This window comes from Pteropus medius, unplaced genomic scaffold (assembly GCF_902729225.1).
Source record: "Pteropus medius unplaced genomic scaffold, Ma_sr-lr_union100, whole genome shotgun sequence".
Classification (NCBI taxonomy): domain Eukaryota; kingdom Metazoa; phylum Chordata; class Mammalia; order Chiroptera; family Pteropodidae; genus Pteropus; species Pteropus medius.
The window spans coordinates 33928368-33949763 of NW_024354875.1; the positions used below are offsets into that span (position 1 = coordinate 33928368).

Genomic DNA, 21396 nt, shown 5'->3' on the forward strand with positions numbered 1-21396 from the left:
CTGATTTCTAATATTCTAAACCTTTGTGTTATATAACTGAATAGAAGCTACTAAAAAGGAAAACACAATTGAGAAACTGAGCATCATTTTTTCTATTATCAGTAATTCTATTTTTAAAGCAATCCATCAAATTTATTTTAAAAAGATGTGAATGATAATCAAGTTTTTAGATCAATATACTCATTGCAGTGTTTTGAGCCAAAGTAGATACTGATGGGTTTGACTTGCTGTTGTTCATCTGCTGATGAGAAGTTTAAAGAATTGTGATGTACTTACTAAATTGTGCATATGAGAGCAAAATGTTAATCAAAACACTGCAAAATTTACACTTCCAAGAAATTAGGGGAAAATAATTCCTAATAAAGAAAGCATGTGGCATATGTAAAATCCTGCTTTATATCTCAGTCTTTGAGGACTTTAATTTTCAATTGCCGGAGACAGTATAAAATAGCTCTCAGATGTCAACTCTCTGCACTCTGTTCGGAAACTCCCTTTACATGTATATGTATATTATTGCAGAAAGTATTTTCCCAAAGTGGATGAAACAGTATCTTGTATCCCAAGTGCTCTTTTTATAATGTGACCTTAACATTCCTCTTATGGAGAGGTGGTGTTTATGTTCTTTCCCCTCCAACCTGGGCAAACATTTATGACTAGCCCAATCAAGAAAAAAAATAAAATGATGCTATGTGAATTTTGAGGCTAGATCACAAAAATTCCATGTGTTTCATCATGCTCTCTTGGGATTCTCACTCTAGGAATTCACACATATGCTGTGAGGAAGCCCAAACTAGCCCTTGCAGAGAGATCACTTGGAGAGACCTCGTATAGGTTTCCTGGCTAATTCAACTGCCAAGATTCACTCAGGCGATTCCAGCCCCCAATCATTGAGTCATTCCTCAGCCTTTAAGTCTCCCTAGCTGAGGCTTCAGATATGGTGCATCCAAGACAAGTCATTTTTGCCCACCATACTCTATTTCTGACTGGCTGGGTGGGGGGAAAATGAAGATACGTTGGTCAAAAGGTACAAACTTCCAGTCATAAGATGAATAAGTTCTGGGGATCTAATGAGGTACAGCATGATGACTCCACACAATACTGTACTGTATATTTGAAAGTTGCTAAATAGTGGATCTTATATATTCTCACCACCATCATCACAACAAAAATGGTAATTGTGCGAAGTGTTAACTAAACTTATTGTAGTAATCATTTCACAATATATATGCATATCAAATCAATATGGATATCTTATACTTACACAATGTTATATGTCAATTATAGTTTTAAAAAACTAGTAGTTTTCTTAACTGCTTGAACCTTCCTTTAAAGGAAGGTTAAGAAAAAGCCCTAACTGACATTGCTAATTCTGCCCATTTTTTTCCTGTTTTTATTCAGAGAGGAATGTGCATATGTTGATAAAAAAAATTTTTTTATTGTTGCTCAGGGTTACTTTACTATAGAGTAATTCTATTTTCTGCAAATAGAATTGACATCGTCTTTCTCTTTTTTTCTAATTCTCACTCTAGCTCAAGATATAATCTCTCAAGTCAAATATTTTACCTATGTAGGGCAATCTAAAATAAAATGGCAAGACTGGAATCTTCATTTTGGTGAGCCATTATATAGCAAAGGACTTTCTGTACCAGAATTTTTTTTTTAGTCTTCTGCAGAATGATAAGATAAACAATACCCCAGGAGACTCATAAACGAAGGCTTCTTTCCAACAGGAGCAGAAACACCCAGCGCTTCTCTTACTGACTTTTGATTTACCCACACCATAGCCCCATGGTCTTGAAACCAAACTTCTTCCTATTCAAGAGAAAGAATTTGGATATTTGCAATTTTTATAAAATCAGCTGTTCTTTTTCTTTTCTTTCTTTCTTTTTGTTTTGTTTTGTTTAGAGCTACATGTTTTAGGAGCATGACTGTGAAGGAAATTTTATTCAGAAGCAAATGAATATTCTCACAAATGTTCAGAGTTTAGTTGCTCCAAAAAGCTCTCATAAACATCTTTTTCCCATGTTGATTCTTCTCTGCTTCACCTCCTTGAAATGCTAACACATGGTTTATCAAATCTATAAAACTCAGTTCAATGTGCATCACATTTGTTTTATTTCCTTGTCTTACTAACTAGCATCATTGGCAACTGCACATCTCCTTAGCACCTGCACATCTACAGGTGTTTCCAGAAAGATTCCATAGTGTACTATTGGCTCTTCTGCTCACTTTTTTCCTCTTGCTAAGTCTCTAGGGACTAATCTAAAGCCCTTTAGCCATCTCCCACTTCTTTTGTTTGTTTGTTTTAAAATAAACAAAGCCTTTAGGTTTGTTTTAGTGTTTCTTCTCACCTAGAGTTCCACTGGTAGGTTAGGGCCCTTATATGGTATCCAGTGATAGATGCTGGATTCCATCCTTACTGGTATTTGCTCCTTGGAGGCAAATAAATAAATAAATAAATAATAAACGAATGTTTTATAAAGCTCAAATTGGCCTTATCAAACAAAACATCTGCTAGATCAGTGAATGACTGGTGACAGCAGGAGACAGCAGTGCTGGCCTCTCCAATAGAAGTCACTGCAGTTAATGGAAGCTATTATGGGAAAATTCTGGCAAGAAGTTTTCTTTTTTTTTTTCTTTTTTCTCTTCCAGACAGCTAAAAATTTTTTAAAGGAAAAATGTATTCAGTTGCTAGGGTAACTGTGGTTTCAAAACTACCATAACAAAAGCCAGATATCATATATCGAACTACCAAATTGTTAATTTGAATGGTATTTTAAAATAACTACTTAAAAGAGATGTTTTCTCCTTATCTAGCTATCGAGAACAGAGAAAAGGAGAAACGAGGAGGAGAGTAAATGAGAAGAGAAAAAAAAGGAAACTGGTAGATTCATTTAAGAAATGTTTTTGCTTTGCTAATATTTATTGGAAATAGAAATCTCTTCACCATGTTATAGATGGATTTGCATGCAGGAATTATTCAGTCAGATTCAAACCATAAGGAGAATGCTAGGTTATCCTGTTTTCAATTTCTCTTCCTACATTTCAAACCCTGCCTGGGTTTTAAGTGAATGGTTTTCTGTGGGCACTTAGTAAGGGAACTGGTTACTTAGAATCATGCATGTTCTAAAAATCTTTTACGAGTGATTGTGTTTTTCCTATGTCTTGCTTTTCATCATTTGATTTAAAGGGAATATAATAAAACCATTAAGCACTTGCATTCTGGAGTCAGACAAAACTAAGACTGAATTCCTTTTCTATTTCATACTAAATTCCTTTAACCTCTCTCTGCCTGCTTCTTCATTTATAGAAAGGATATCAGTATAAATGACTTGATAATTTCAATAAATAAATTGCAAGATAAGAAAAAGATGGAGAAGGACCTATAGATTAAAAGAGATTGAGAAACTAAATCTGTGGATATTACTTAGTTCTAATTTTTTAAAAGTAATTGTAAAAAATAATTTATGAGACAAGTGGGGAGACTTGAACACTGAATAGATATTTGGTAATATTAAGGGATATTTCGAATGTGTTTAGGTATGATTATAACATGGTAATGTGGTTTGGGGTGTTTTTAAGAGTTATTGTTTTGATATTTTGATACATACTGGAATATTTACAAATAAAATGATATAATGTCAGAGATTTGCTTTGAAATAAGGGAGGAGGAAATGGATGGGATAGAGATTAAATGAGTTTGGCTATGAGCTGACAATTGTTGATGCTGGATGATGGACATAGAGAGGTTTATTATAGTATTTTCTACTTTCAAATATATATTTCAAATTTTCCATGATAAAAGTTTAAAAAGAGAGATGGCAATAATACTTACCTGATAAGAGTGTAGAGTGAATTAAATGAGATGCTCTGTGTAAAGCACTTGGCAGAGTGCCTGCCGTATAATAAGTTCTCAACAAATTTTAGCTATTACTATTAGAGAAAATGCCTGCTCTTTCCCCATGGGCAAACTAGTGAAAGCCAGACCATAAAACATGTTGCTGACTGGAGCAGCTAACCTCATCCCTCCCCAAACAGGCAGCTGTTAGCTGTCATTACATTCGTTCATCTTCATCCAACCTGATTTTGTACTAGGCCTGTGCTTCACACACACACACACACACACACACACACACACACACACACACAAATTGGGTTTTATGGTAGCTGTTGATTTTGCCCTTAGTTCCATGTAAGTTTCAGGTGGGAATGCTATTTCAGAAAGAAATAAAAGGCAAGAACTTATTTATTTATTTATTTATTTGGCTTAACTATTAAGTTTTGAGCACATTTCTAGGAATTTCCCTATATAGTTTTATTTAACCTTTATAACAATCCTTCGAAGTTGAAATTATTTGCTTCATGTTAAAGAAGAGGAAACTCAGAAGTTTCCCGGCCCACCCAAGATCACAGCATTGAGTGGTGGACCTTAACTCACACCCAACTCCTGAGATCCCGAAGGGATTTGTGCCCACCCAGGAGCTCTGGCCATCAGCCCCCTTGCCTTTCTTTTCCTTGTCCTAGCTTAAAAACAACCACAAACCAGAAAAAGTTAAGTTGACATCCCCAGTCAAGAATCTGAAAGCGTATTTATCTCTCCTCCAGACTGACTGGCAGGATGGTTTGCAGTCGTGTGGTGAAAGATCAGTGTATCTGATAAGGAGAGTCGCAGGCTTGGGTGGTAGCTTGGGATGGTAGGAGAGACTCAAGAGGAAGTATTAATAGAAAGAAAAAGGTTTTTGGGATTGCACTGACATTTGTGTTTAATTTTCCTCTTGTTCGAAATGCTATTCAACTTTTAAGGGAAGGAGAGATACCTTATACGAGAACTATTCAATTCCAAAAATTAAAAACAGCCAGATGCCATTCAATACCGTGGGCCCTAATTCAAGCTCCAGCTGTAATTTAGTTGGGCGGTTGCACAAACACCCTAAACTTGCAAATGAAGAATTGACTTTAGAATCCAGCTTATTTAAAGTGGGACAATTCCATGCAAGGCAGTTATCTGATTACAACTGTGTTTATAGGTTGTTTATATCGAACATGCTTGGGAATGGGAGAGAAAGAGGCAACAGAAGAAACAAAAACTCCTAGCGGCACAGTGCCCAAGGAGAAAGTGTTAGTGCCTTTAACTGGACGGTCAGCCTCCTGGGCCCCACTCCAGGACGCGTCGGGAGGGATTGAGTTATTTTAGCAGCCACTGGGAAGAGTCCCAAGTAACCCTTTCCCTGCCGAGGCCCAAAGGCCCTCACTCCGAGGCTACAGCAGCAACCAAGCTGCTGCAAGGAGCCGACAACCCTAGCCTGAGTGGACCGCCCACCTCCCCTGGCTTGCCCACCACCTGCTGAGAATCCCGGATCCTCTCCCTCTCTTTGGGCTAAGGTCCTCTTTTAGGAAACAATAGCTATCTAAGAAGAAGCGCAAATAGCCCGCTCTCTGGGCGTTCAAGCGTGGCATTCTCGGGAGTTCCGGTGGGACAAGAAATCCGGCAGCTCCCAGCAACACGGGAGGGATAGAGGGAGGCAGCTTGCGCAGGCCCGGACTTCAGGAGCACCTGGCGACCCGCCTCTCCCGACCCCGCCTTCAGCCTTCCCGCCAGGCTGGGACTTGCCCCTTGGGGAACCACCCTCCTCAAGGAGGCAGATTTAGAGGGAAGGGGTCCAGAAGTCCGCAAAGAGACAGCACCCAGCGCGGTGTCGAACCGCTGGGAGGTCAGGGCGTCTCCAGTACAGCCTCAAGCCCCCATGCCCGGCGCGCGCTGTCACAGCCACGAAGTCCTTTTCTTCCCGGGTGGGAGCCGGCCCTCGATTCCTTGGAGGGCGGAGATTCCTCACGTTCCCTCCTCCCGCTCCTCCCGCTCCCCGGGGTCGGAGAAGAGATGTGGGATTAGGCTGGAGTGACTATTCCTCGTGCTCTGTAATTAGGCACACACTGAAATCTTAACCGTTGACTTAAGTTTCTTGGCGCTGCGAGGGCTGAGGCCCTGCGTATTGATTAAACGCAGCTCCTATTTACCTAAACAATAAATGTAGAGATTAGCAACGTTCACTTGATCACAATAATGGGATTGACAATTAAGGGGCAATGCATCCCAGATGTAACCGAGCCTATGGAAGGCGGGCGGGAGGCAGGCTTCTCGAGACGAGCGCTTGGGGGTTCCGACCGCGGAGGTGCGGAGAGGGGCGCAGAGCAGGAGGCGGCTCCCGGCGCCGGGCAGAAGGCGGACGGGAGGCCCCAAGACAGCGGGCCACCGGGCCAGGGAGGCCCGCAGCTGGCTCTGGGGGACCTGAACATCCCCGCTCCCGGGGTGGCATCTGGAGCGCGGAGCCCGCCTCCCCGCGGTGATGTCACCTGCCTCAAGGCCGTCTCGCCTTCTGCTGCCTGGCTGGGAAGGAGGATGGACGTCGCTGGCGCGTGCCCGAGTGAGTGTCTCTGTGTCATCAATGTGCATTCTGTGTGCGACAGCGGGAGGGAGAGCAAGGGGAGGTGCACGTGTCTATGTACTGAGAGCTTCCCTCGGCCCTTGTGTATACCCGGCTCTGACACTTCAGAGTGGAGGTGTCAGTCTGGCCTCGTGGTGGGGGTGGATAGGACATCCATTAGTGAATGTGATAAGAGAGGCTACCCCCGCGTAGGGTTGGACTCTAGAGTGGCTGAAATCCAGAAAGCATGAATTGTGGACCCAGGAAGGCCTGTTTCAGAGGATGTCACAGGAGTGCCTGGGTCCTTGGTGGGAATCTTATAACCAACTTTTCTCAGCCTCTCGCTGAGCTGTAAGGGCCCTGAGAAGAAGTCCTAGGAAGGAGAGGATTGAAAGGACCCAACTCAGAGAAGAACTCAGGAGAGTGAGATATGGGGTAATAAAGGGTAGATTAAAGCAGCTGCTGGTGATGGGAGTGTTGTGTGTGTGAAATCATGATCCACCTAGAAGAGTTTCCAAATCCTGGACTCCCATGCATACTGGCTGCAAAAGACATAGGTAGCAACTCTCCCAATACATGTGGTTTCTCGGCTTTCCTCCTCTTCCCTCTGTGCCCCATTATCAACCTGAATGCTTCCCATTCCACACTTAAACACAAACAAAAGAATTTGTCCCAGACACCCATGAACAAGCTAGGACGAAGCCCTTTCCCGCCAAACCATTAAGGCCAGGAAATAAGCAGCTCCTTCCCAGGCTGTGGGCACCGGAGCCCGGAAGACTAGAGTAGTAAGAGGATCTAGAGGATTGGAAGGAGGGAGGGAGACAGGAAGGGAGGAGAAGGTTAGAAAAGAGAAGATAGTGGAAGAAGAGGGACCAGCAGGGGCAGAGTTGGACATGGGGTGCCGTTACGATCGCCCCTCCACTCGGTTCCCAGGGTCTCTCGGCCTCCTGTCCCCCATGTCAGAGCTGATGGTAGACTGGGGGAGGAGGAGATAAGACAAAAGGAATTCTCCCTCACTGGGAAGTGTGAAGTGCGTCTGTCCTCTCCTTGCAGGCTCTGGAAAAAAAACTGGCAGGAATTTCCTTGTCGTGAGAAGCCCGACGAGTGTCTGCAGCAGAGGAGACAACTACAAACAGACTTTGGGCCGGCAGGGAGGGCGGGAGGAGGGGGTAGCAGGGCCGGCTTTGATCGCTTCAGCCCTGTTGTAATTTTGTCCTCGCCAGATTAGCTGAAATAGTCAGTCCTAGCGAGGAGTTCCGTTCCGTGGAGTCCCCTCCTTCTCCACCCACACCCCACCCCTGCGTCATCTGCACGCGGGGAGCTGGGTCGCCGCTCCTCCCTGAGTCGGGCCTGAAACTTCAAGGGCTAATGGTCTGTGTTCCTGCCGTAATTAGGAGGCCACATAGCTCTCCAACACTCCGTTAAACAAACACGTAACTCATTCCTCCTTCTCAGCGGAAGATAGGCAGCTGGGACCGCTCCGGGCGGTGTCCTCCGCTAGGGGAGTGGCATCACTGTGACCCCGGCTGCTGCTCCAGGCCTTGGTCTTTCTAAATTCTTCCTTGGAAAGAAGAGAAAAGGGCACATAATGTGCATCTCGCCACCCACCGGGCGAGCCAGGCGAGCCTGGGTCTTTGCTTGAAAAGTTTTCTAAATAAATCGCTCTGGCGGTTCTGAGTAGTGATGAACAGAGGCTGGGCCTGAGGCTTCTACGAATAGTGCCACGGATGTAAAGGATATGGAGTAGTCCTCCCTCTACCTTTTTCTTTTTCTTTCCCCTGTAAATCAGCCATATAAATCATTCGCATTGTTTAAGGTACATTGATCAATCTAATGGCTTGTAATAGGCTCCTAATTGCCACTTGCAGAGTTCTGCAGGCTCCTGTTTGAACAGGGAAGGTTCTCGATTCCAGCGAAGTCCATCTTAATCTTGAGACTGGATAATTACAGACCCAGGAAGAGCACCACCATGACCTGGTCACTGCAGTCTCAGTGCCTCAGGGGAGAGAGGAAAGAGGGTTTACTGGGATGCTATTCTTGTTTTTCTTCTTTTCAAATCTCACTTCCAAATCAGTAATTCATTAATGAGCAAAGCCCTGGCTATGATTTATTGGTTATTATAGACTGAGGATAGTTTCGTTCATATCAGACAAGAAGTCTTATTTGTACCCCTGTGTCTGTATGTACAGTAAAAGCTTCCTTAGCCACAAAACGGTATGCTCTTAGTCATACCTTTTCTATTTATTTACTTATTTCTAACAGGGCGACGTCAGGAGTTCTGACAGGAAATAATTAAGGGTGGGAGGCAGTGGGCATGTTAAAGGGAAGAAAGAAAATAAATTTTCTCACTGTGGAGTCCTGGAGATATGCCTAGGCTAGTGTTTAACATCTTGCGGTTGCAATGCCTCCTCCAAGCCCTGGACAGAGGAGGAAGAGTTGGAAGTCTCCTGAACGGTTGCCTATGAAAGAGTAAAAGTGAGGAAACTGGTACCCTGACTAGGAGAAGCTGACTAATGACCAGAATCCTCTGACCTTTGGCTTTTTAAAAACATTAGCTCAGGGTCTATGTGAAGAGTGCTTTAATGTCTTCAAAGATGGTTCCATTAGAGTTGGCTGAGATAACAAATGTGCTTCATTTGGGTAGAGATGCTCAAAAAAAGAAGAAAGCCAACACTGAGTGCCACATTTGCTTAGGTCTAAGACCCCTCTATGGTAGTTGTTGAGGGAGGGAGGAAGGTAAAAACCCCAAGCTGAATAGGCCCCCCATAGTTTCCGAGTAATGCGGTAAACAAATCTATGATGCTTGTTGAATAATCTTCCAATAATTGCAGTCATTAAAATCATCACACAGTCTACAGTCACCTTCCTTCCTTTGACACACCAGAGTCTTTCCTTTAATTGTTAATGCATTTTTGGCTCAGATAAACAGATCAAGGCAGGCTTAAAATATATGGCCCAGATACATCTAGCAGTAGAAAATTAGTTGTGTAGCAAGTGTTTGGAGAGCGCTTAATAGACTAGGGGTTTTCAGTTCCTCCAGTAGACCTACAGACAAGAAGGATTTTTATCTCCTGCTACCTCTAAATAACAGTAACACTTCTGAGACAGAGAAAAGATGAAAATTCCATTGGCCTATTGATCCTCCCTGGCTCTTTTATTTGCAAGGGTTGGGCTGGTATGAGGGGGTTCTAGAACAAATATTAAATGAAAGCTCAATGGAGCTTCCCTCAATTTTCAATTAATCTTCTCCATCCATTTGATCTCAAGGCTGGTGCTTTATAAAAATGAGTATGTGTTAACTATAAAAGATTCTCTTCTAATCAAAAGCTGCACTTCATTTGCACCCACAACTGACAAACCCCAACTGTGGGAAGGATTCACCGCACTCAACAGGCGCTATGGTCTGTACCGGCTTCCTCCGCCCTTGTTCATGGCAGGCGACTAAGGTATACAGGGCGGCTTTTTTTAAACTCAAGTTATTAATGTATCTCCCCAACTCCCACATCGTGCTGTCCTGATAATCACTGCTCTGGTGTAGGTCATGCAAATGAAAAGCATAATTAATTGCGCAAATGATTCAAAAAGGGAGCCCTGTGGCTTAGCAAATAAATAAAGGCAGGTGGGAGGAGGACAGGTCAGACAAATGCTTTTTATGTGTTCCTCTCCCTTCCCTCACCCCTTTCCCCGCCCCCGGGCTTCCCGGTACGAATGGCCGAAGCTTCGGTAGCGGCCAGCAGGACCCAGGCAAGAATCTTCGGTTTCTTCTCCTCCCCTCCCGCCCATATCCACAAGTCTCCCCTACACCACCTCACCCCCCAGCCCCACCCCGTGCTGTATATCCACTGCTAACTCTGTGACTGGCCAAAGCACCCGGGAGTCTGGGCCGCCACCTAATATTTCAAGTTATTCAGAAGATAACTGGTCCTCCCATCCGTACCCTGCTTCTTGTGTATCAGGGAGAAGAAGCATTTTTTTTCCCCTTGTGGCGTAGAAGCTCCAATCCTTCGGATCAGTGCTAATGACGGAATTGTTTCCCTGGCTTTGCCTCCTAAACGCAGCAACTTGAGCAGTTGCTCTAGATCAAAGCTCTCGGGAGAGGCAAGATGGGGGAAACAATATTTGTTCAAAGGAAGTAAACTCTTCCCTTTAATTACTCTATTCTTCTTTATTAGGATTCCTATTGAGGATTTTTTTTTTTGCAAAAAAATATTATGTTGATTTAACCGTAGTGTATTTACGATGTAAATATATTCCAAGATGAAAACGTCATGGATCAATTGTAAAGGACCCGGATACATAATTTAAAAAAATCAGTTTCAGTGTATATGAGGTTCTCACCCCACTTTCGCTGCTCAGTCAGATTTGTTTATGCAGAATCGACATTTAATAGTGCTAATTGCACTCCAGTTAAATTGCCCTGATTGCAGAAAGGGAAGCAATTTTCGTGCTCTCTGTCTGGGTTTGGAAGAAATTGTTTTATATTCACCTCTTTATAAAGAAGTGGAGATAAGGCACCGGGGCCTTTGCACAAATTGCACTTAGGGGCTGACTGGCAGCATTCAGGCGCTATAATAGAGCATTATTTGGCCGTTTTGAATAATGTAAAGCGTTTGCTGAAAGCTATTCTCCTGAAAATTGCTTTAACTTTTAAAAAGGGTGATGATTCACTCCAAACCAGGCCTTTGTTACATTGTCATTATTTCCCCAAATGTTTTAACAGTCAGTTCAACACTTTAGCATAACACATTGATCTTTGTTTAAAAACTAGATTTTTTAGAGGATGAAAAAAATCTGTCACACAGAAAAATACTGGACTTCTCTAGAAAGATTTCCTTGGGGCCCCACCTTAGAGTCGAAGTGGCCCGGGGTATCCGCCTGCGTTGGTTTGGAAGATTTCTCTAACTTTTATTGTGATCCCGACGCGTGTATCTAAAGGAATATCGCAGTGCCCACGTAAAGAGTCTGACAGCTGGAACTACATTGAAAACGGCAGGAGGGGGAGGGGAGGAGAGGGGAAGAGGAAGAAGAGAGGAGGAAGGCAACCAGGGCGCCCGGGGCGAGGTGCCAGCGTGAACTGTTTTAAACGGTTGACTTAAAAATGTCACCAGTGCTAAGTGGCTTTTCGGATTGTCTTTTTTTTTATTACTTCGTCAGGTTTCCTTAAGGAGAGGGTGTGCTGGGGTGAAGGAAGAGGTGGAAGGGGGAAATCTCCGTGCTTCTCCTCCCCGGGCTCCTTTGGGTAAGTCGAAAATGCCTCGCTGCCACTTAACAATCCCTCTATTAGTAAATCCGCGCGGAGACGCTACAGGAAGCCGAGCACGAGTCTCCCCTTCCAGGGCAGAAGTCACCTGTTGGGAACAGCTCCCAGTTCTCCCTGCCAGGCTTTCTGGCTCTTTCTGGCTTCCTGGATTTCCTTTCAACCCTCCACCCCGAGTCCCCCCCGGGCTTTTCACACCTATCCCCACCCCCCGCGGGTTTCCAACTCTGCACCACAATCGCCCAGAGCACAGCCCTTCATTATAGCCACGCGAGTCTTCTCACTCCCTCTCTTTTTCTGTCATAAATTCCTCGGTGCTTTCACCACCTTAAACCAAAGGGGAGGAAAAAGCATTCTGAGCAAAGATACTCTAACGAAAAGCCAAGAAAGCAACCCATATAGCCCTCCTCACCCATGGAGTGCACCAGGATGCACGCAGGCTCCATCTGAGGAATGAGAGAAGAGCCACGCTGGTTGCACTTTTGGGCCAAGAGATATTGCAAAAGAGGAGAGAAAGCGCAATTCCACGTCCTCTTCACTTGCTCCCCCTCCGCAACAACTCGTCTTTTGCACCCAAGCATTTGAAATGTCTTTTACAAAGTAGGATGTGGTACCAAAGGGGAATGTGGTACATTAAAACCAGTACTCAGGTCTGTCCGAGGGCGCTGGTATCTCTGGTTCAAACGCAGCTTCTGGCTGCTCTGAAGAAGAAAGAGAAAGCAAGGCCCAGGAAGAAGAAAAACAAACAGGTCAGCGGTTGCTGAGAGACTCCAGGACGCACAGTTGTCTGTCTGAGGAAATCACTTTTCACACCGACAAGATCCGGAAAGGACTTCAGGATGCTTCCAGCCTGCAAAATGTAGAGCCACCCACGTGCGTCCTCGTCCCCTGCACTCCCGTATAGTGGTCCCCGAGACTGGCTCCTTTATGCACATCCACGAAAGCAAGGCGCTAGGGGGAAAAGACCACCTCTCAACAAGGTGCCCTTGCCCAGCAGAGGAACATCTAGGCCCACGCGGTCTGGAATGAGTTGAAGCTGAGGCAAGAAAACTCGACTCCAGGCTGAAACGTGACATGCAAATCTTCATCGGGTTAAACAAACAGCCGAGCAAGCTGCAGCTTCAGCGGGGGTGGAGGTGGGGGAGGACATGGCTCGCGCCGGTCTCTATTTCCAAAGTTGTTACAATGTGAAAATAAGCAGCTTGGTACAGCGTGTTGTATGGGCTGATGCCTCCCACCCCCATGCCAGCCCCCGGCGAAACCCGGCAGATAATCAGCATTCCCACTGTTTAGTCATATTTGACAACTAGGTTAACCTGGTATCTAGGCGCTGGCGAAACGGTACAAAGGGTGCCCTCAATTACCACCAGAAGCTTCTGGTGTGAGTGGCACTTGTATTACCCCCTGGGTCAGAGGGCAGAGCGACAATTAGGAAGTCACTTAGACTGCTGGGGGATATGGCGGGATGCAGCAGGCTCCAGGCCCTCCCAACAAGTCTGTTAGTGTAGACCTAGACCGAAAGGCCTCTCTCCCCTCGGAGGAGCTTTCCCTCCGTGCCCAATCCTCAGATTGAGTAAAACTGAATCCAGTGGGAATAAAGAACTGGGTAGAAGACAAACGACAATCATAAAATCGCGAGCGAGAATGGATTCCAGCTGAAGTTGTGCTCCACAGGCGAGAGCCTGGACACACAAAGTGAGCGTTGACGTTTCTGTCTCCACTGGGGCCTTGCTGGTGAGGCCTCTGCCTCGGCGTCCCCTCCCCTCCTGCCTCCTTTCCCACAAGTAGGGAGTGGAGTAGGACTGTCAGTTGTAACTTGCATCATGTCAGGGTGGTTCGAGGGGCTTGTAGCTCTGTCTCAACGGTACTTAAACCTGGCTTAGTGCGTGTGTGTAAATTTTTAATTGCACTGTAATCTCTTTAGTCCCTAGCTCGCCCCCCCCCCTTCCCCGCCCCCGCCACCTCTCTGGTCTCCTTGACTGGCACGCGCCGGGAGCCCGGGCTCTGGCCCGTCGGCACGTTTGATTGGCTGCGAGGTAGCTCCCGTCTGCTCTGCCTGCGCCCTCATTGGGCGAGAGGCGCAGCCAGCGGCACTTCAAAGCGGGTGCTCCTCGCACTTAGGCTGAGTTTAGCCGGCGGGAGCCCAGAGTCCGCTCGGCGCGAGTGCGGGGACGTGGGAGCCGCGCGGGATCTGAGCAGTTTTCCCGAGCAGCCGCCAGGCTCAGCCCCGCTCCCGGCCCCGCCGCGCAGCCCAGGGACCTGCTATGGCCACGTCTATACTCGGGGTAAGTCGGAAGCGCGGCAACGCATTTGCTTGTTTTAACTGGAGCAATTTTTCGTTATGGCTTCTCTGAGTCCGCAGCTCCGGAGAAACTGTTGCTGCCAGACGGCAGCTTCAGCCTGTTTTAGCACTTTCCACATTTCCGGGACTGATTCTTCCCAAGTTATTGGAACCTAGAAGGTGCCTTTCTAAGCAAACGATTTGTTAAGGAAGTCCTTTTTACTTTGGTTTTAAAGAAAACCTAGAGGTTTCTTTTCTCCCCCTCATGATTTCTACCCCATCCCCCCTTGCTTCAGGGATTGTTGCAATTACGCGACAGTGATGTTTCCAGAAAACAGCCTTAATCGGTTTGCAGTTCATGTAGTCACGTTAACAAACATTTACACTTCTGCGGCTCCCCAGTTCGCCTGTGTCTCTGAAATTCATCGCTGGGTCGCTTCTCCTCGGATTCTTGTTTTCATAATAGGTTTTTTTTTTTTCCTTTTTGGCGTGTAAACATTAAAAGCAACGTTTTCTATTAAAAAAGTCAAGTCGTAGCCACCCATGAAAGGAGTGCCCCAAGTTTCCCCCACCGCTGGGCCACTCTTTCGGCCGCCTCCGCCCTCACCCGATGTTTGCCTATGTGTTTACCTCCGTGCTTCACTCCAAAGGGCGATTTGGGGGGCTTCTGTGAGAGGAGCGGGCTTATTTATGGCAAGCAGAAGGGGAGAAACCATAGTCCGGTTCTGGACAGGAATTGCAGCGACTGAGGCGAGGAGAACCGAGACATCTTTGATTTGTAGCCCCACCGAAGAACAACTTTCCAGTGCCGGGCCCCTCGCCCTTGTGATCGCCTCTGCCCCGCACGGGGCCGCGGTGCATCCTCGGTCAACGCGCGGGGAGGAAGCGCGAACCCGGGAGCCACGACCCCCTACCCGCCCCCCCCCGGGACCCGCCGCGGGGGGAACGAGGCTGCTCACCGCTGCACTTTGTGTTTTCCTCCCACTTCTTTTTGCCCTCCTCCTCCTTGCTCCCCCTCTTCTAGGAAGAGCCGCGCTTCGGAACGACCCCGTTGGCCATGCTGGCTGCGACCTGCAACAAGATCGGCAACACGAGTCCGCTGACTACGCTGCCGGAGTCGAGCGCCTTTGCCAAGGGCGGCTTCCACCCCTGGAAGCGCTCCTCGTCCAGCTGCAACCTCGGCTCCAGCCTCTCGGGCTTCGCCGTGGCCACCAGCGGCCGCGGTTCGGGCGGCCTGGCGGGCGGCTCGAGCGCAGCCAACAGCGCTTTCTGCCTGGCCTCCACATCCCCCACGTCATCCGCGTTTAGCAGCGACTACGGCGGCCTCTTTTCCAACTCGGCGGCGGCTGCGGCGGCGGCGGCTGGGGTGTCCCCGCAGGAGGCGGGAGGCCAGTCGGCCTTCATCTCCAAGGTGCACACCACGGCGGCCGACGGCCTGTACCCGCGCGTGGGCATGGCGCACCCGTATGAGTCGTGGTACAAGTCAGGTTTCCACTCGACGCTGGCGGCGGGTGAGGTGACCAACGGCGCGGCGTCGTCGTGGTGGGACGTGCACAGCAGCCCAGGCTCGTGGCTGGAGGTGCAGAACCCCGCTGGGGGGCTCCAGAGCTCGCTGCACTCGGGCGCCCCCCAGGCCTCGCTGCACTCGCAGCTCGGCACCTACAACCCCGACTTCAGCTCGCTCACGCATTCAGCCTTCAGCTCTACTGGCCTCGGGTCCTCAGCCGCAGCCGCCTCGCACTTGCTCTCGACCAGCCAGCACCTGCTGGCCCAGGACGGCTTCAAGCCGGTGCTGCCCTCCTACTCAGACTCCAGCGCCGCCGTGGCGGCCGCCGCTGCCAGCGCCATGATTTCGGGCGCCGCGGCCGCCGCCGCCGGGGGGAGCTCAGCGCGCTCCGCCCGCCGCTACTCGGGCCGCGCCACCTGCGACTGCCCCAACTGCCAGGAGGCGGAGCGGCTGGGCCCGGCCGGAGCGAGCCTGCGGCGTAAGGGCCTGCACAGCTGCCACATCCCGGGTTGCGGCAAGGTGTACGGCAAGACGTCGCACCTGAAGGCGCACCTGCGCTGGCACACGGGCGAGCGGCCTTTCGTGTGCAACTGGCTCTTCTGCGGCAAGCGCTTCACGCGCTCGGACGAGCTGCAGCGGCACCTGCGGACTCACACAGGCGAGAAGCGCTTCGCTTGTCCGGTGTGCAACAAGCGCTTCATGCGCAGCGACCACCTGAGCAAACACATTAAGACGCACAACGGGGGCGGCGGGGGCAAAAAGGGCAGCGACAGTGACACGGACGCCAGCAACCTGGAGACGCCCCGCTCCGAGTCCCCCGACCTCATCCTGCACGACTCTGGCGTCAGTGCCGCCCGGGCGGCGGCAGCGGCGGCAGCGGCGGCAGCGGCGGCGGCGGCGGCCTCAGCGGGAGGCAAGGAAGCCGCTTCTGGCCCCAACGACTCATAGAGACCCGGCGAGAGGCGCGAACGAGCAAGTAGAGACCTTAAGAGCGAGCGAGAGGTTCAGAGGGCGAGGGAGCTGGGAACAAACGCGCGGGGTCTCCGGTGACGCCCCGGACCCGCGTGAGGTGGAGTAGCACCCGACTCCCCGGCCGCTGCTCGCTGGCTACTCCAGGAGCTCCCCTCTGCTGTCCCAGCCCACATGAGAATTGAATGCGTGGTCCAGGAACAAAAGCGAACCATCCTCCGACACAACACTTCAAAAAACTGCACACACAGACATAAACACAGCGGAGACCTACAACCACAAGCACGCACAGTCGCGCGCGCGCGCGCGAACGCACACACACACACACACACACACACACACTCGCACAAACTTCTCGAACGAAGAGCAATACACAGAAACGCTCCCTCCTCCTCTACTGCCCACCCCCTCCACTACCCTTCTCTTTCCTTTTCTCCAAAACCAAGCCACCACCCTGCAAAGGACTGTCAAAACATTTGAAAACAAATGGGACCTATAAGAACAGACCCTTTGTGTGGATTATATTATATATAAAATGCTCCAAGTCCTGCTTGATATCTACTTACAATGAGACTTTTCTTTTTCCTAAAAAAGGAAGCATCAAAAAAGGCTTAAGGTGAGAAATTAAACTGGAAGTCTAGTGACAGTTTCTCTGTATTTCATAACATCTGTATAAATAGGGGTCAAAAGATTGTGTTCTCTTTTATTTTCTTGTAAATGTTCATTCGAATCGAGTTTTTTTGGGGGGTGAATTCCTGAAATTCAGGGAGTTTTATTCTTTAATTTTCTGATGCACTTTGTGAAAGTCAGTATATATGTAAAAGATATTTAAAATGTTGAGTTATCATTTCACTCACAAACACGTAAGTTAAGGTCATCTAAAGAAATTAAATGCGTTTATCTGTATGAAGAAAATCTTGACATCATATTTTCATTTTGGTATTATTAAAGGACTCTGAACAATACACTTCCTTTTTTTAATCCTGTTCCTCCCTCAGTAACCTTTATGTGGGTCGACTTTTTTGAGTGGGAAAAAATTCCCTTAATGTTAGTTTTAGTTAATGTAAGGTTCATGTGAGTTACAAAAGCCATAATACATATACGTTTTTGAGGAGTCAAAATTATTTATTTGTATATCAACAGCGTAAATTAAATTGGGTTATAAGAATGTGTAGTTGTATTTCTTAATGGGAGAGCTCTCAAAAGGTGACATTTTAAAACTATGGAGCACCTAAAAACCCTAAAAGTCTGGCAGCTTTAACTGAGGAGGTGCCTACACCTCCCAGAGGTGGTGGTGGTGTTGGGGCCGGGGGGGCTGTCAGAAAAAACTCCAGTGAGTTTGTTTGTTTTTAAAAAGCGATTTAAAAACAATCTGTGAAAAGAAAAGGCTTTAAAAAGAAGTCTTTTCGTTCCCAAGGCCCTCTATGTTGGGAGGCAACTCAGGGGAATAAATCGCTAGAGTCAATACCCCGGAAAAGACATTTCATGCCTAAATGAAAATCTTGTTAAATGTTATTAATTTTGACTTAGAGCACACAGCAGCCCCTTGTGCCTTGTATTCCCTTATTAGGGATTCATGTCTTATCAAATATCTAATTAATCTCCTAGACATCATTTGTTCTGGCCAACTTTATCTCAGCTGGTCCACGGGGAAAACTCCAAATATTCTCCGTGACAAAGCTCCCTTGAAGATCTTTTTAATTGTCTAAATTAACTGCACCAAATTTGCATGTCAAACGGTAAAGGGCAACCTGAGATAAAATGTAAACGTTTTAAAAGCCCCCAAACTAAGCACTTGATTTGATAACTAGGCTTTTTAATGTTATGGAAGACAACTGCTCCTTTCCTTTTCAAAAACGGCTGATCTATGCAAATAGTGAATTGGAAATGCCTAGGTCCCCGCGCTGTCAAATGGCCCTCGCAGGTTATTTGAATATCAGTGGCTCTGCTTCTGAAAAGGTTCAAGGATGCTCTCTGACTTCTTTGTGATTACTCAGTGCGGCGTCTTATTCTGAAGAAAAAAACTCAGGAATAATTAAAGGCTGGGATCAGGCCTGGGAACACATTTGGGACAGGAATCTCATTTAGACAGTCTCTTTCAAAATAAGGCACAGTTAAATTGACCAGAAGGCAATTATTGAAATGAAAATTATTTTCACTCTCTTTGTCTTCTGACCACCAACTTAACAGTCCCAGTTTAAAAAAGAGGGAGAAGAGGAGAGAGGAAAAGAAAATTAGTAAATGAGATAATTTCGCAATTTGAAAAAAATGTTAATTTAGAAAATAAAGTACGTATTTACAGAATAAAAATATTTTTAAAAAGCTCCCCATACAATAGGAAACACAAGCAAAGTCAGCCCCACTGGGGAAAAAAAAATTTTTATTACTGTCCGTCCTGAGAAGGTTTTGATTTTTAGGGAAGAAAAATTAATTGTTATTAACAATCAACAAAACATTTCCTCAGAAACTGCTCTGAAAAGCCAAGTAACAAAGTAGCGATAAAACAGGGAAGGTTTCCCAGAGAGGCGTTTGCAGCATGAGGTTCGGTGGCTTCTCCTTGCAGTCCCTGCAGCCTCAGCAGCCCCGCTCTTCTTCCTTGAGTTTTTGTTTTCTTTGCCCGTTTTCTCCCCGCGCTTAAACATTCATTGCCGAGCCCCCCACCTCCATCCACCACGAGACTTCTGGGTCGGATTTGGTCTTCGGCAGAAGCTGGCAGGGGTGCGTTTGCTCTGGGGTCTTTGGGTCGAGGCGCTGGAGGCGGAGAGGGTGCCCGGTGCGTTTGGGGCCGCGGGCCGGCGGTGAGGGTGTGGTGAGCTGTTTTGAGGAATGAGGGCGCCCGGGCGTCTGTCCCAGGCAGCTTTGTTTCTCGTGGATAATAAAAGCAGATCAAAGGGGCTGGCGTTGCAGGTCCCGCTGGCCGCGCGGCTCCCTCCGCAGCCCAGTGATCAAGGCCTCTGCGCGCTGCCTCTGCCCCGCAGGTCAGCGGACGTCCATCACCGTGGCTCCCGGGAACCGCGGGCGGCGTTCGGACCCCGAGCTTCCAGCAGGGAGACCAGCGCTTGCGCTTGCGGAACCTGAACCTGGAGGGAGTGGGGGGCCTTGTCCCTGGCCTAAGCCAACAAGTGAAAACAGATCCAAGTCCCTAGCCCTAGAGGCCCCTGGGAGAGCAGGACAACCTTGACCTGAGCGGGTGGCTACCCGCCGAGGCCGAACAAATTGAAGAGAGCGTGCGTGGGAAGAGAGAGCCCACGAACCAGCTGAGGACTTTGGTCTCCACCTGGAGCGAGGGGTGGGGCGGGGGACGTCTCTCCAGGACCACCTCCGGGCTCCAGCGGCCTGGGCCCCTCTGGCTCTGGGGCCGGGGAGTAGCTGGAGGCCGCGGCCAAGAGTCGGGGCACAAATGAGGGCCGCTGCCAGGAGGCCGGTGTGGGGCGCGGGGGTTGGGGATGGGAGCGTAAACAGGGCCCCAGAGTCCCGTTCAGGCCTGGGTGAGGGGAAATGTGATTTCGTTTCAGCCGGTTTCTCCCAGCGTTTCCTGTTCTGTTGCTTCCTGCGCAGTACAGGAACGAAGACCAAGTTTTCCTCGGTCTTGCTCCTACCCAACCCCAATCCACGCCCTTCCCCAGAGGTTTTTTTGGTTTTTGTTTTCCTGGTCCTTGGAGTGAATTGAATTCTACCTGACGATGAAAAAGAAAAAAAGAAGAAAGATTTGCTTTCCTCAAGGAGGGAAAACAACATTATTTTGACGGGATTAGATTGTGCACCTAAATGGCGCGTCTGGACATTCCGTCAAATCATTATAAGTCGTGTAAAATTGAATTTCTTTTTATTCAGATGGAAACTTTATTTATTTTAACTCTAATCTTATTTGCATCTATTATCTGTATTCACCAAGGCTCTCTCCCACTACAAAAATGCAGATGAAGTAAATCTTACATAAATCCCGCCCATTTGTGTAATTGGTATACTAAGTGTTTATTTTAAGTGAGAATAATTTAGCTACAAATTTTCTTAAGGAATAACATTCTTAACACATTAAAAAAACTGAAAACTCTGATTTGCTTTTATGTTTGACAGTCACTCTTGATTCCCTTAAGAGAAGCTTGGCGAGTGCGGCTCGCTGGCGCCATCTACAGCTCCCGGCCGGCGAGGCCGTGCTGTCCGCTGCGCTCGCCGCTATTACCGTGGGGAGACCGGCGTTTGCCTCCAGCTGCAACAACCCAGCGAAATCAAGCAAAGAAAAGCGAGTTTTTGTATTGGGGGCGGGAGGGGGAGACTAGCCCCGCTATTTCGGGGGTACTGCTTAGCAATGGCCGATATTACTACTCCTAGGGAAGGAGGTCGTTTCTGGAATGTGCTAACTAAAAATACAAACAAAACAAACAAAATAGGGCCCTGCTTGGCCCTAGTCTTAGAATTGTGGCATCGAACAACCCTTTCAAGGCAACTTCTGGGTCCTTCAACCTGAAGTTGAGCACGCTGGGCGCTGTCGGCGGCGACGTGGACCCCGCGATGGGGACCCGGCCGCGGGCGGAGAGCCCCACCCTCTGCGCCCAACGACCTGGGACAGAAGGGCTCCGGGTCGGCGGGGCCCGCGTGGACTATCCGGGGCCGACCGGAATCAAGCTGGTTAAATCAGGCAACCAGACCGTCCCAGTCCCAGACCCCCTTTGAAGGGGGAGGGAACGAGGGTCCCGCGGCCTTCGCCAGCCCGGAGCCGGGATGGCCGAGGCAGCCTCCACCCTCGCGGGCGTCCTCCAGGCTGCCGTCTCGCTTGTGTCGGGCGCTGGGGGCCGCCCGGCAGGCCGATCCGGGAGGGGCGCGCAGGGCCCCCGAGAACCGCCAAAAGCCCGGCAACCCCACGCGCCAGCCCCTCCTGGAGGGTCCGCACTCCCTGCCGCCGCAAACTGACCCCCTTTGTCCCCACCTTTTCCCTTTGAAACCCAAATCTAAAATCGGA

General features: G+C 48.2%; 1 protein-coding gene across 1 annotated transcript; it reads left to right on the forward strand.

Moving 5' to 3' along the window:
* The first annotated feature begins 13807 nt into the window (after positions 1–13807).
* On the forward strand, positions 13808–16415 carry SP9 (Sp9 transcription factor). Its single transcript, XM_039855385.1, has 2 exons — positions 13808–13964; positions 14985–16415. Exons 1-2 carry the CDS (start codon positions 13944–13946, stop codon positions 16413–16415), a joined length of 1452 nt encoding a protein of 483 aa, XP_039711319.1. The 5' UTR covers positions 13808–13943.
* Positions 16416–21396: the final 4981 nt, after the last annotated feature.